The sequence below is a fragment of the Anolis carolinensis genome, chromosome 2 (genome assembly GCF_035594765.1).
Source record: "Anolis carolinensis isolate JA03-04 chromosome 2, rAnoCar3.1.pri, whole genome shotgun sequence".
Taxonomy (NCBI): domain Eukaryota; kingdom Metazoa; phylum Chordata; class Lepidosauria; order Squamata; family Dactyloidae; genus Anolis; species Anolis carolinensis.
In genome coordinates, this window is record NC_085842.1 from 185326470 (window position 1) to 185342974 (window position 16505).

The 16505-nt window shown below is 43.3% G+C and overlaps 1 protein-coding gene across 2 annotated transcripts in view; it reads left to right on the forward strand.

Moving 5' to 3' along the window:
* The window catches only part of ctc1 (CST telomere replication complex component 1), a 167329-nt gene that overhangs the window by 23901 nt on the left and 126923 nt on the right, over positions 1–16505 (forward strand). For both annotated transcript variants that reach the window (XM_062971309.1, XM_062971310.1), the window contains exons 11-13: positions 282–396; positions 989–1448; positions 1749–1838. In XM_062971309.1, the coding sequence (XP_062827379.1) occupies positions 282–396; positions 989–1448; positions 1749–1838 (665 nt within the window). The remainder of the gene's footprint in view (positions 1–281; positions 397–988; positions 1449–1748; positions 1839–16505) is intronic.

Here is a 16505-nt window from a genome sequence, read left to right on the forward strand (position 1 = left end):
CCTCCACAGAAAGCCAGTTTCTGGTCTAAAATCCCTTCTCAGGAAAATTAATAAAAAAACCTGAAATGTTGGGGAGGAGGGGTGAGAAGCAGGGATAGAGCTAAATATGGCAGAGCATTAATAAATTTACTACACGAATCAAGGGAAGGATGCTGAAAAGATCTTGATGCATCCTTCTGTAGGGGCCTGAGGCACTCTCACATGCAGTTAATAGCTTTTCAGACAGCTTTGTATAATTGGTGATGTGGTCTTTCTCCCCCCTCCCTTTTTTCTAATTCTAGGGTGCCTGCTGCAGGTTAAAATATTTCAGTTTATAGTGGAGCAATTTCATCAATGTAATGTTTCTTCCTGTCAGCAGCTGGAGACACACACGCATGTAAAGAACAAGAAAACAAGGCATGTTTCCTTTTTCTAATTTCCAGAAAGGTTGAGAACAATGGCAAAGTCTCAAAACATAATGAGTCAAAGTTTTTTTGGTGAAGAAAACTCAGAGCCTAATTTGGAATGCCTTGCTGGAGTTCTGTAGATGAACATATTTATTATTTATTATTTACAGCATTTATATTCCGCCCTTCTCACCCCGAAGGGGACTCAGGGCGGATCACATTGCACACATAAAGGCAAAATTCAATGCCATAACACAGAACAGAGACAAGACGCAGGCATGGTCTGGCCTAGAACTCATGACCTCTTGGTCAGAGTGATTTGTTGCTGCTGGCTTGCTCCCAGCCTGTGCCACAGCTGCCACATACATACATTGTAATGATGGAATGTATGGGGACACAACATATCTCATGAAAGCCTATCATTTATACCATTAAAATTTTGTCTTTTTGCTTATTTTACATAGACTCAGGGGTTTCTTCTTGAGTTCTTGTGGCACACCTACACACTGCAGCTAACACACTAATGTTCCACAGCTCACAGTTTGGAAAGCTATGTTTTAGAGCTTTACTCATAATATTTTTTGTTCTTTTTTTCCTTCTAGGATATATGTTCAATTCTTTTTTGAAGATGCAAAGATAATTTATACTCCTGAAGAGGAGGTTCCAAAGGGCCCCACACTCTTTGAAAATAGAAATGCCGAGAACCCTACCATCAAGGAAAACACTCTTTCTGGAGTGAAGGGCAATGATACCTCAGCAGCTGAGCACAAATCCTCAGATGTATTAAATAAGGGAAGGACAAAACCAGAAGCATGTATGCCGGAACATTCTGTGGATAGTAGCTATGTGTCACGTCTATTTCTGGTGACTCAAAAAGAGGGGCTTTCACAGCGCAACTATCTGTCCAGGTCAGAAGGCAAGAGAGAAGATGGTCAAGCAGCACCACTTTGCTTTCAGGTCACAGTGCTGTGGATGAACAAACCTGAGCTGTGCAAGGGTCCGGTAGAAAATGCGAGCCATATGATCTCTCCTATTGAAAGGACCAATGAAGGCCATACAAATGTAAGGATGGGGCATAGTAGAAGAGGGGAAGTGGCAAGTTTTGAGCAAAGTCCAGTCCAGTTGTTGGTTTAATGTCAGCATGCCAGAAGATGGGAAGGTGTTTGGAGTGGCTCTCAAGACAGCTGGCAGCTTTTTGCATTGCTCCTCCGTGTGCTTCTGGAGTTGTGTAGCCAATTTCTGTGTATAAAAGGCTAATCTCATTGAACTGTTTTGATTTATGCTGAATGTGCTTTGTCTTTAACATTTACTGTAGAAATGGGCTTTCCTTTGTTATTATCCTCTCAATTATCCTCTTTTTAGGTTTTGCTGTTGTTCCAGCAGAAATCACTCCGGTGGTTCACATTCCTACACCCTGATCATATGTATCAGCTCATCATACCTGAGTGCCTGGTAAGAGTGCGGAATTGTTTTAGTTCCGTGATTTTGTTTCCTCGGTCCCAAAAACTCAAAATGCATTTTCATAGAGACAAATGAATGATTTGTGGGTGGCTCAATAGATTTAGGCCAATCCATTTTTTTTTGGGGGGGGGGGGGGGAGAGAGATTGAGTGAAGGACATACCTTGGATGTGTTTGTGTATTGTGGCCAAATTTGGGGCATTTGGTAGAATCATAGAATCATAGAATAGTAGAGTTGGAAGAGACCTCATGGGCCATCTAGTCCAACCCCCTGCCAAGAAGCAGGAAATCGCATTCAAAGCACCCCCGACAGATGGCCATCCAGCCTCTGTTTAAAAGCCTCCAAAGAAGGAGCCTCCACCACAGTCTGGGGGAGAGAGTTCCACTGCCGAACAGCCCTCACAGTGAGGAAGTTCTTCCTGATGTTCAGGTGGAATCTCCTTTCCTGTAGTTTGAAGCCATTGTTCTGTGTCCTAGTCTGCAGGGCAGCAGAAAACAAGTTTGCTCCCTCCTCCCTATGACTTCCCCTCACATATTTGTACATGGCTATCATGTCTCCTCTCAGCCTTCTCTTCTGCAGGCTAAACATGCCCAGTTCTTTAAGCCTCTCCTCATAGGGCTTGTTCTCCAGACCTTTGATCATTTTAGTTGCCCTCCTCTGGACGCTCTCCAGCTTGTCAACATCTCCCTTCAACTGTGGTGCCCAAAATTGGACACAGTATTCCAGGTGTGGTCTGACCAAGGCAGAGTAGAGGGGGAGCATGACTTCCCTGGATCTAGATGCTATTCCCCTATTGATGCAGGCCAAAATCCCATTGGCTTTCTTAGCAGCCGCATCACATTGCTGGCTCATGTTTAACTTGTTGTCCACAAGGACTCCAAGATCTTTTTCACATGTACTGCTGTCTAGCCAGGTGTCCCCCATTCTGTATCTTTGATTTCCATTTTTTCTGCCGAAGTGAAGTATCTTGCATTTGTCCCTGTTGAACTTCATTTTGTTAGTTTCGGCCCATCTCTCTAGTCTGTCAAGATCGTTTTGAATTCTGCTCCTTTCTTCTGGAGTGTTGGCTATCCCTCCCAGTTTGGTGTCATCTGCAAACTTGATGATCATGCCTTCTAACCCTTCGTCTAAGTCATTAATAAAGATGTTGAACAGAACCGGGCCCAGGACAGAACCCTGCGGCACTCCACTCGTGACTTCTTTCCAAGATGAAGACGACGCATTGGTGAGCACCCTTTGGGTTCGTTCGCTTAGCCAATTACAGATCCACCTAACCGTAGTTTTGTCTAGCCCACATTTTACTAGTTTGTTTGCCAGAAGGTTGTGAGGGCCTTACTGAAATCCAGGTACGCTACATCTACGGCATTCCCTGTATCGATCCAACTCGTAACTCTGTCGAAAAAAGAGATCAGATTAGTCTGGCATGACTTGTTTTTGGTAAATCCGTGTTGACTATTAGCAATGACTGCATCTGTTTCTAAGTGTTTGCAGACCACTTCCTTAATGATCTTTTCCAGAATCTTGCCTGGTATCGACGTGAGGCTGACCGGACGGTAATTGTTTGGGTCGTTCTTTTTTCCCTTCTTGAAGATAGGGACCACATTCGCCCTCCTCCAATCTGCTGGGACTTCTCCCGTTCTCCAAGAACTCTCAAATATGATCGCCAGTGGTTCTGAAATAACTTCCGCTAGTTCCTTCAGTACTCTTGGATGTAGTTGATCTGGCCCTGGCGACTTGAATTCGTTTAGAGTGGCCAGGTGTTCCTGGACAACTTGTTTCCCTATTTGGGGTTGGATTTCCCCAAATCCTTCGTCCATTTCATGTTGCTGAGGTTGAAGATGGCTTTCTTTTTGTGAGAAGACCGAGGCAAAGAAGGTATTAAGCAGTTCTGCCTTTTCCCTATCCCCTGTCGCCATCACCCCATCTTCTCCTCGCAGAGGCCCTATCGCCTCCTTTTTCTTCCTTTTTCTACCAACGTAAGCAAAAAAGCCTTTTTTGTTGTTTTTAATGTCCCTGGCAAGCCTGAGCTCATTTTGCGCTTTAGCCTTGCGAACCTTTTTCCTACAGGAGTTGGCTATATGTTTGAATTCTTCTTTGGTGATTTCTCCCCTTTTCCACTTCTTGTGCATGTCACTTTTGAGTTTTAGCTCAGTTAGAAGTTCTTTGGACATCCATTCTGGCTTCTTCGCATGTGCCATATTTTTTTTCTTTGTTGGCACTGTTTGCATTTGCGCCTTGAGTATTTCACTTTTAAAAAATTCCCATCCATCGTTAACTCCCTTGTCTTTTAATATTGGCATCCATGGAATGCTGCTCAGTATTTCCTTCATTTTTTGGAAGTCAGCTCTCTTAAAGTCCAGAATGCGTGTTTGACTTGTCTTAGTTTCAGCCTTCCATTGTATCACAAACTGCAGGAGCACATGGTCACTTGCCCCTAAAGATCCGACGACTTCTACTGTATTGATCAGGTCTTCCACATTTGTTAAGATTAGATCACGAGTTGTTGATCCCCTTGTTGTCTCCTCTACCTTCTGACCATAAAATTGTCTGCAAGGCAAGTGAGGAATTTGTTGGACTTTGTGCTCTTGGCCGAGTTTGTTTTCCAGCAGATATCAGGATAGTTGAAGTCGCCCATGACTACTATATCTTTTCTTTGTGCCTGTTTGGTCAGCTGTTGACAAAAGGCTTCATCAAGTTCTATATCCTGGTTCGGAGGTCTGTAGTAGACACCTACGACGAGATCTTTTTGAGTCCCGGTTCCCTTGATTCTTATCCAGATGCTTTCAAGCTGGTTTCCCAAATTACAGTCTTGCATTTCTTCTGCAACATAACTGTTTTTGACATATAAAGCTACTCCCCCTCCTCTCCCCTTTGTTCTATTTCTGTGAAAGAGGTTATAGCCCTCAATGGCTACATTCCAGTGATGGGAGTCATCCCACCAGGTTTCAGTGATGCCTATGACGTCGTACGTGTGGTGCTGTGTTAAAAGTTGGAGTTTGTCTTGCTTATTTCCCATGCTCTGTGCATTAGTGTAAAGACATGTAAGCCCCTGTGACCTCCCCTTGAGCTGTTTATTTGGGATTATTGTGCTCTCGGTAGTTGGTCCTTGTTGTGTTTGTGCAGCCCTCCATTTAGCCTTTTGGCAGTTCCCTGTGGTCGTGGGTAACATAGTGTTTGCCAGGCTGTTGTTCCCCTCCCCCAGTGGATCTAGTTTAAAGTGCGCCTGATGAAGTTTGTGAGTCTGTGTGCAAAAAGATGTTTTCCTACTTGTGTGAGATGCACCCCATCACTTGCCAGTAGGCCATCCTCCTGGAAGAGTAGACCATGGTCAAGGAAGCCAAAATGCTCCTCTTGACACCATTTTCTGAGCCAGTTATTGACCTGTACTATTTTTCCGGCCCTTGTAGAGCCGTGTCCTACAACGGGGAGGAGGGATGAAAAGATCACCTGTACATTACACAGTTTTAGCTTACTTCCGAGGGCTCGAAAATCATTTGTGATCTTTTGAAAAGTATGCCTAGCGGTGTCATTGGTACCTACATGAATCAACATAAGGTGGGGAGGGTGATGGGGCTTTAGGAGCCTGCTGAGCCTCTGAGTGATATGGTGTATTTTTGCCCCCGGGAGGCAGCATGTTTCTCGAGCCATCCCATCTGGTCTGGAAATGATGGCTTCCGTTCCTCTAAGGAGGGAGTCACCTACTACCAAGACCTGTTTCCTTTGAGGATTGACAGGGTCCCTTTTGTGCAAGACAGTGTGCATGTCCCCTGAAGTGTGTTCCTGTTGGAGTGAATTGTGTAGGTGTAAAGTGTTGCCCTCCTCCTCGACATCCCCAGTGCATTCATCAATGACAATCCATTGAGATGCATCCAAGAGCCCATCACTCTCCCAAGGGTGTTCCTGCTGTGCCTCGTCTACAATTGGGGATGGAGCATTTGCATGATTACCTAAGTTTGAATGTGGCGATGCATTGTCTCCGTCAGGGCTATCCCCTGCGCATTGATCAAGAGTGGCCCACTGAGTGGTATCTAAGTAACTGTGGTCCTCCACAAGATGTGTTTCCTGATTGTTTGTTAATGGTGTGAGAATTTGGAATCTGTTGTGCAAATGCAGCTGAGCAGAGGAGTTCTGTGGAGGCTGCCTGGTCCTGTGTCTCTTTCTATGGGTGACCTCCTTCCAAGCCTGAGAGTTGTCTACCTTTGAGTTGATCTCCCCATAAAGTTCCTGATCATGGTGGTGTTGGTGTGATAACAGGTTGCAGATCTACAGCAGCGTGTTGTGCAGTGTCCAAGAAGAGCTCAAGTGCCTGAATGTCCTTAAGGGTCTTAATGCGGGCCTCGAGTTGTTCGATCCTCTGCTCCATCAGAGTAATCTGTTTACACTTGGTGCAGGTGTAGTTGAGTAGTTGTTGTGCAAAGAAGGTGAACATGCCGCAACTTGTGCATGTGGTGGCAAGTATTTGCTGTTGATCCATCTCTTGGTGAGTGAAGTGACCGAGCAGGATTGTGTGTGTTATGGGCAGAATGCTATCCACCTTCCTGTGTGTGTGTTTTTAATGTTGTTTTGTTTATTGTATATACTGTAAGAACGTGTTGTAGTGTAGGGGTGGGTTCAGACGCTGGCTCAGAAAGCTTCAACAGGAAGCCAACACTTTCAATAACAATAGCCTTGCCTCAGCTTCCAAAAAACAGCAGACAGCAAGCCTTAATTACAGCTAGCCCACACTCAAGAATCAGCCCAGACTCAGGTTTTTAAAGGTAAAGAGTCCAACAGACACAGTTTTTTTAAGGCTATCTAAGAAAAGAGTAGGCAATCTAAGAAAAGAGTGCACACACTCAGGTTTTTTAAGGAATTAGACAGGCCTTACCCAAACCAAGGAGCAAGCTGCCTTCCTGCTTCCTCTCCTCACCTCTGCGTGAACTCTGGCTCAGAAAGCTTCAACAGGAAGCCAACACTTTCAATAACAATAGCCTTGCCTCAGCTTCCAAACAACAGCAGACAGCAAGCCTTAATTACAGCTAGCCCACACTCAAGAATCAGCCCAGACTCAGGTTTTTAAAGGTAAAGAGTCCAACAGACACAGTTTTTTTTAAAGGCTATCTAAGAAAAGAGTAGGCAATCTAAGAAAAGAGTGCACACTCTCAGGTTTTTTAAGGAATTAGACAGGCCTTACCCAAACCAAGGAGCAAGCTGCCTTCCTGCTTCCTCTCCTCACCTCTGCGTGAACTCTGGTGCAGTGGTTTTGTTGTTTATTCTGTCCTACAAACTCACAATACATTTTCATAGAGTTAAGATGACTGATGTGTGCCTCGCTCAATATTATAGGCTAATCTGCTGTTCTTTTGCGGGAGGGTTATGTGAAGGACATTCCATGGATGTGTTTGTGTATTGTGGCCAAATTTGGGGGCATTTGGTGCAGTGGTTTTGTTGTGTACTCCCACAAACGCACAATGCATTTTCATATAGATAGATGACTGATGGATGGGTCGCTCAACAGATATAGTTTGATCTGTTTTTTTGGGAGGGAGTTGACTGAAGGACATACATTGGATGTTTTGGTGTATTGGGGCCAAATTTGGGGGCGTTCGGTGCAGCAGTTTTGTTGTTTACTCAGTCCCACAAACTCACAATGCATTTTCATATAGATAGATGACTGATGTGTGGGTGGCTCTATACATATAGGCGTATCCGTTTTTTTGGGAGGGAGTTGATTGAAGGACATACCTCAGATGTGATGGGGTATTTTTAGCCAAATTTGGGGACATTTGGTGCAGTGGTTTTGTTGTTTACTCGGTCCCACAAACGCACAATGCATTTTCATATAGATAGATGACTGATGGATGGGTCGCTCATCAGATATAATTTTATCCGTTTTTTTGGGAGGGAGTTGACTGAAGGACATACCTTGGATGTTTTGGTGTATTGGGGCCAGATTTGGGGGCGTTCGGTCCAGTAGTTTTGTTGTTTACTCAGTCCCACAAACGCACAATGCATTTTCATATAGATAGATGACTGATGTTTGGGTGGCTCAATATATATAGGCGAATCCGTTTTTTTGGGAGGGAGTTGATTGAAGGACATACCTTGGATGTGATGGGGTATTTTTTGCCAAATTTGGGGACATTTGGTGCAGTGGTTTTGTTGTTTACTCGGTCCCACAAACGCACAATGCATTTTCATATAGATAGATGACTGATGGATGGGTCGCTCAGCAGATATAGTTTTATCCGTTTTTTGGGAGGGAGTTGACTGAAGGACATACCTTGGATGTTTTGGTGTATTGGGGCCAAATTTGGGGGCGTTCGGTGCAGCAGTCTTGTTGTTTACTCAGTCCCACAAACTCACAATGAATTTTCATATAGATAGATTACTGATGTTTGGGTGGCTCAATATATATAGGCAAATCCGTTTTTTTGGGAGGGAGTTGATTGAAGGACATACCTCGGATGTGATGGGGTGTTTTTAGCCAAATTTGGGGACATTTGGTGCAGTGGTTTTGTTGTTTACTCGGTCCCACAAACGCACAATGCATTTTCATATAGATAGATGACTGATGGATGGGTCGCTCAGCAGATATAATTTTATCCGTTTTTTTGGGAGGGAGTTGACTGAAGGTCGTACCTTGGATGTTTTGGTGTATTGGGGCCAAATTAGGGGGCGTTCGGTCCAGTAGTTTTGTTGTTTACTCAGTCCCAGAAACGCACAATGCATTTTCATATAGATAGATGACTGATGTTTGGGTCGCTCAATATATATAGGCAAATCCGTTTTTTTGGGAGGGAGTTGATTGAAGGACATACCTCGGATGTGATGGGGTGTTTTTAGCCAAATTTGGGGACATTTGGTGCAGTGGTTTTGTTGTTTACTCGGTCCCACAAACGCACAATGCATTTTCATATAGATAGATGACTGATGGATGGGTCGCCCAGCAGATATAGTTTTATCCATTTTTTTGGGAGGGAGTTGACTGAAGGACATACCTTGGATGTTTTGGTGTATTGGGGCCAAATTTGGCGGCGTTCGGTCCAGTAGTTTTGTTGTTTACTCAGTCCCACAAACTCACAATGAATTTTCATATAGATAGATGACTGATGTTTGGGTCGCTCAATATATATAGGCAAATCCGTTTTTTTGGGAGGGAGTTGATTGAAGGACATACCTCAGATGTGATGGGGTGTTTTTAGCCAAATTTGGGGACATTTGGTGCAGTGGTTTTGTTGTTTACTCGGTCCCACAAACGCACAATGCATTTTCATATAGATAGATGACTGATGGATGGGTCGCTCAGCAGGTATAGTTTTATCCGTTTTTTTGGGAGGGAGTTGACTGAAGGACATACCTTGGATGTTTTGGTGTATTGGGGCCAAATTTGGGGGCGTTCGGTCCAGCAGTTTTGTTGTTTACTCAGTCCCACAAACTCACAATTAATTTTCATATAGATAGATGACTGATGTTTGGGTGGCTCAATATATATATGCGAATCCGTTTTTTTGGGAGGGAGTTGATTGAAGGACATACCTCGGATGTGATGGGGTGTTTCTAGCCATATTTGGGGACATTTGGTGAAGTGTTTTTGTTGTTTACTCGGTCCCACAAACGCACAATGCATTTTCATATAGATAGATGACTGATGGATGGGTGGCTCAATATATATAGGCGAATCCGTTTTTTTGGGAGGGAGTTGATTGAAGGACATACCTCGGATGTGATGGGGTATTTTTTGCCAAATTTGGGGACATTTGGTGCAGTGGTTTTGTTGTTTACTCGGTCCCACAAACGCACAATGCATTTTCATATAGATAGATGACTGATGGATGGGTCGCTCAGCAGATATAGTTTTATCCGTTTTTTTGGGAGGGAGTTGACTGAAGGACATACCTCGGATGTGATGGGGTATTTTTAGCCAAATTTGGGGACGTTTGGTGCAGTGGTTTTGTTGTTTACTTGGTCCCACAAACGCACAATGCAATTTCATATAGATAGATGACTGGTGGATGGGTCGCTCAGCAGATATAGTTTTATCTGTTTTTTTGGGAGGGAGTTGATTGAAGGACATACCTCGGATGTGATGGGGTATTTTTTGCCCAATTTGGGGACATTTGGTGCAGTGGTTTTGTTGTTTATTCGGTCCCACAAACACAGAATGCATTTTCATATAGATAGATGATTGATGGATGGGTCGCTCAGCAGATATAGTTTTATCCGTTTTTTTGGGAGGGAGTTGACTGAAGGACATACCTTGGATGTTTTGGTGTATTGGGGCCAAATTTGGCGGCGTTCGGTCCAGTAGTTTTGTTGTTTACTCAGTCCCACAAACTCACAATGCGTTTTCATATAGATAGATGACTGATGTTTGGGTGGCTCAATATATATAGGCGAATTCGTTTTTTTGGGAGGGAGTTGATTGAAGGACATACCTCGGATGTGATGGGGTGTTTTTAGCCAAATTTGGGGACATTTGGTGCAGTGGTTTTGTTGTTTACTCGGTCCCACAAACGCACAATGCATTTTCATATAGATAGATGACTGATGGATGGGTCGCCCAGCAGATATAGTTTTATCCATTTTTTTGGGAGGGAGTTGACTGAAGGACATACCTTGGATGTTTTGGTGCATTGGGGCCAAATTTGGGGGCGTTCGGTCCAGTAGTTTTGTTGTTTACTCAGTCCCACAAACTCACAATGCATTTTCATATAGATAGATGACTGATGTTTGGGTGGCTCAATATATATAGGCGAATCCGTTTTTTTGGGAGGGAGTTGACTGAAGGACATACCTTGGATGTTTTGGTGTATTGGGGCCAAATTTGGGGGCGTTCGGTGCAGCAGTTTTGTTGTTTACTCAGTCCCACAAACTCACAATGAATTTTCATATAGATAGATGACTGATGTTTGGGTGGCTCAATATATATAGGCGAATCCGTTTTTTTGGGAGGGAGTTGATTGAAGGACATACCTCGGATGTGATTGGGTATTTTTAGCCAAAATTGGGGACGTTTGGTGCAGTGGTTTTGTTCTTTACTTGGTCCCACAAACGCACAATGCAATTTCATATAGAGAGATGACTGATGGATGGGTCGCTCAGCAGATATAGTTTTATCCGTTTTTTTGGGAGGGAGTTGATTGAAGGACATACCTCGGATGTGATGGGGTGTTTTTAGCCAAATTTGGGGACATTTGGTGCAGTGGTTTTGTTGTTTACTCGGTCCCACAAACGCACAATGCATTTTCATATAGATAGATGACTGATGGATGGGTCGCCCAGCAGATATAGTTTTATCCATTTTTTTGGGAGGGAGTTGACTGAAGGACATACCTTGGATGTTTTCGTGTATTGGGGCCAAATTTGGGGGCGTTCGGTCCAGTAGATTTGTTGTTTACTCAGTCCCACAAACTCACAATGCATTTTCATATAGATAGATGACTGATGTTTGGGTGGCTCAATATATATAGGCGAATCCGTTTTTTTGGGAGGGAGTTGATTGAAGGACATACCTCGGATGTGATGGGGTATTTTTAGCCCAGTTTGGGGACATTTGGTGCAGTGGTTTTGTTGTTTACTCGGTCCCACAAACGCACAATGCATTTTCATATAGATGGATGACTGATGGATGGGTTGCTCAGCAGGTATAGTTTTATCCATTTTTTTGGGAGGGAGTTGACTGAAGGACATACCTTGGACGTTTTGGTGTATTGGGGCCAAATTTGGGGGCGTTCGGTGCAGCAGTTTTGTTGTTTACTCAGTCCCACAAACTCACAATGAATTTTCATATAGATAGATGACTGATGTTTGGGTGGCTCAATATATATAGGCGAATCCGTTTTTTTGGGAGGGAGTTGATTGAAGAACATACCTCGGATGTGATGGGGTATTTTTTGCCCAATTTGAGGACATTTGGTGCAGTGGTTTTGTTGTTTATTCGGTCCCACAAACACACAATGCATTTTCATATGGATGGATGACTGATGGATGGGTCGCTCAGCAGATATAGTTTTATCCGTTTTTTTGGGAGGGAATTGACTGAAGGACATACCTTGGATGTGATGGGGTATTTTTTGCCCAATTTGGGGACATTTGGTGCAGTGGTTTTGTTGTTTATTCGGTCCCACAAACACACAATGCATTTTCATATGGATGGATGACTGATGGATGGGTCGCTCAGCAGATATAGTTTTATCCGTTTTTTTGGGAGGGAGTTGACTGAAGGACATACCTTGGATGTTTTGGTGTCTTGGGGCCAAATTTGGGGGCGTTCGTTCCAGTAGTTTTGTTGTTTACTCAGTCCCACAAACGCACAATGCATTTTCATATAGATAGATGACTGATGTTTGGGTCGCTCAATATATATAGGCAAATCCGTTTTTTTGGGAGGGAGTTGATTGAAGGACATACCTCGGATGTGATGGGGTGTTTTTAGCCAAATTTGGGGACATTTGGTGCAGTGGTTTTGTTGTTTACTCGGTCCCACAAACGCACAATGCATTTTCATATAGATAGATGACTGATGGATGGGTCGCCCAGCAGATATAGTTTTATCCATTTTTTTGGGAGGGAGTTGACTGAAGGACATACCTTGGATGTTTTGGTGTATTGGGGCCAAATTTGGGGGCGTTTGGTCCAGTAGTTTTGTTGTTTACTCAGTCCCACAAACTCACAATGCATTTTCATATAGATAGATGACTGATGTTTGGGTGGCTCAATATATATAGGCGAATCCGTTTTTTTGGGAGGGAGTTGATTGAAGGACATACCTCGGATGTGATGGGGTATTTTTTGCCCAATTTGGGGACATTTGGTGCAGTGGTTTTGTTGTTTACTCGGTCCCACAAACGCACAATGCATTTTCATATAGATAGATGACTGATGTTTGGGTGGCTCAATATATATAGGCGAATCCGTTTTTTTAGGAGGGAGTTGACTGAAGGACATACCTTGGATGTTTTGGTGTATTGGGGCCAAATTTGGGGGCGTTCGGTCCAGTAGTTTTGTTGTTTACTCAGTCCCACAAACTCACAATGAATTTTCATATAGATAGATGACTGATGTTTGGGTCGCTCAATATATATAGGCAAATCCGTTTTTTTGGGAGGGAGTTGATTGAAGGACATACCTCGGATGTGATGGGGTGTTTTTAGCCAAATTTGGGGACATTTGGTGCAGTGGTTTTGTTGTTTACTCGGTCCCACAAACGCACAATGCATTTTCATATAGATAGATGACTGATGGATGGGTCGCCCAGCAGATATAGTTTTATCCATTTTTTTGGGAGGGAGTTGACTGAAGGACATACCTTGGATGTTTTCGTGTATTGGGGCCAAATTTGGGGGCGTTCGGTCCAGTAGATTTGTTGTTTACTCAGTCCCACAAACTCACAATGCATTTTCATATAGATAGATGACTGATGTTTGGGTGGCTCAATATATATAGGCGAATCCGTTTTTTTGGGAGGGAGTTGATTGAAGGACATACCTCGGATGTGATGGGGTATTTTTAGCCCAGTTTGGGGACATTTGGTGCAGTGGTTTTGTTGTTTACTCGGTCCCACAAACGCACAATGCATTTTCATATAGATGGATGACTGATGGATGGGTTGCTCAGCAGGTATAGTTTTATCCATTTTTTTGGGAGGGAGTTGACTGAAGGACATACCTTGGACGTTTTGGTGTATTGGGGCCAAATTTGGGGGCGTTCGGTGCAGCAGTTTTGTTGTTTACTCAGTCCCACAAACTCACAATGAATTTTCATATAGATAGATGACTGATGTTTGGGTGGCTCAATATATATAGGCGAATCCGTTTTTTTGGGAGGGAGTTGATTGAAGAACATACCTCGGATGTGATGGGGTATTTTTTGCCCAATTTGAGGACATTTGGTGCAGTGGTTTTGTTGTTTATTCGGTCCCACAAACACACAATGCATTTTCATATGGATGGATGACTGATGGATGGGTCGCTCAGCAGATATAGTTTTATCCGTTTTTTTGGGAGGGAATTGACTGAAGGACATACCTTGGATGTGATGGGGTATTTTTTGCCCAATTTGGGGACATTTGGTGCAGTGGTTTTGTTGTTTATTCGGTCCCACAAACACACAATGCATTTTCATATGGATGGATGACTGATGGATGGGTCGCTCAGCAGATATAGTTTTATCCGTTTTTTTGGGAGGGAGTTGACTGAAGGACATACCTTGGATGTTTTGGTGTCTTGGGGCCAAATTTGGGGGCGTTCGTTCCAGTAGTTTTGTTGTTTACTCAGTCCCACAAACGCACAATGCATTTTCATATAGATAGATGACTGATGTTTGGGTCGCTCAATATATATAGGCAAATCCGTTTTTTTGGGAGGGAGTTGATTGAAGGACATACCTCGGATGTGATGGGGTGTTTTTAGCCAAATTTGGGGACATTTGGTGCAGTGGTTTTGTTGTTTACTCGGTCCCACAAACGCACAATGCATTTTCATATAGATAGATGACTGATGGATGGGTCGCCCAGCAGATATAGTTTTATCCATTTTTTTGGGAGGGAGTTGACTGAAGGACATACCTTGGATGTTTTGGTGTATTGGGGCCAAATTTGGGGGCGTTTGGTCCAGTAGTTTTGTTGTTTACTCAGTCCCACAAACTCACAATGCATTTTCATATAGATAGATGACTGATGTTTGGGTGGCTCAATATATATAGGCGAATCCGTTTTTTTGGGAGGGCGTTGATTGAAGGACATACCTCGGATGTGATGGGGTATTTTTTGCCCAATTTGGGGACATTTGGTGCAGTGGTTTTGTTGTTTACTCGGTCCCACAAACGCACAATGCATTTTCATATAGATAGATGACTGATGTTTGGGTGGCTCAATATATATAGGCGAATCCGTTTTTTTAGGAGGGAGTTGACTGAAGGACATACCTTGGATGTTTTGGTGTATTGGGGCCAAATTTGGGGGCGTTCGGTCCAGTAGTTTTGTTGTTTACTCAGTCCCACAAACTCACAATGAATTTTCATATAGATAGATGACTGATGTTTGGGTCGCTCAATATATATAGGCAAATCCGTTTTTTTGGGAGGGAGTTGATTGAAGGACATACCTCGGATGTGATGGGGTGTTTTTAGCCAAATTTGGGGACATTTGGTGCAGTGGTTTTGTTGTTTACTCGGTCCCACAAACGCACAATGCATTTTCATATAGATAGATGACTGATGGATGGGTCGCTCAGCAGGTATAGTTTTATCCGTTTTTTTGGGAGGGAGTTGACTGAAGGACATACCTTGGATGTTTTGGTGTATTGGGGCCAAATTTGGGGGCGTTCGGTCCAGCAGTTTTGTTGTTTACTCAGTCCCACAAACTCACAATTAATTTTCATATAGATAGATGACTGATGTTTGGGTGGCTCAATATATATAGGCGAATCCGTTTTTTTGGGAGGGAGTTGATTGAAGGACATACCTCGGATGTGATGGGGTGTTTTTAGCCATATTTGGGGACATTTGGTGAAGTGTTTTTGTTGTTTACTCGGTCCCACAAACGCACAATGCATTTTCATATAGATAGATGACTGATGGATGGGTGGCTCAATATATATAGGCGAATCCGTTTTTTTGGGAGGGAGTTGATTGAAGGACATACCTCGGATGTGATGGGGTATTTTTTGCCAAATTTGGGGACATTTGGTGCAGTGGTTTTGTTGTTTACTCGGTCCCACAAACGCACAATGCATTTTCATATAGATAGATGACTGATGGATGGGTCGCTCAGCAGATATAGTTTTATCCGTTTTTTTTGGGAGGGAGTTGACTGAAGGACATACCTCGGATGTGATGGGGTATTTTTAGCCAAATTTGGGGACGTTCGGTGCAGTGGTTTTGTTGTTTACTCAGTCCCACAAACTCACAATGCATTTTCATATAGATAGATGACTGATGTTTGGGTGGCTCAATATATATAGGCGAATCCGTTTTTTTGGGAGGGAGTTGACTGAAGGACATACCTTGGATGTTTTGGTGTATTGGGGCCAAATTTGGGGGCGTTCGGTGCAGCAGTTTTGTTGTTTACTCAGTCCCACAAACTCACAATGAATTTTCATATAGATAGATGACTGATGTTTGGGTGGCTCAATATATATAGGCGAATCCGTTTTTTTGGGAGGGAGTTGATTGAAGGACATACCTCGGATGTGATGGGGTATTTTTAGCCAAAATTGGGGACGTTTGGTGCAGTGGTTTTGTTCTTTACTTGGTCCCACAAACGCACAATGCAATTTCATATAGAGAGATGACTGATGGATGGGTCGCTCAGCAGATATAGTTTTATCCGTTTTTTTGGGAGGGAGTTGATTGAATGACATACTTCGGATGTGATGGGGTGTTTTTAGCCAAATTTGGGGACATTTGGTGCAGTGGTTTTGTTGTTTACTCGGTCCCACAAACGCACAATGCATTTTCTTATAGATAGATGACTGATGGATGGGTCGCCCAGCAGATATAGTTTTATCCATTTTTTTGGGAGGGAGTTGACTGAAGGACATACCTTGGATGTTTTGGTGTATTGGGGCCAAATTTGGGGGCGTTCGGTCCAGCAGTTTTGTTGTTTACTCAGTCCCACAAACTCACAATGCATTTTCATATAGATAGATGACTGATGTTTGGGTGGCTCAATATATAT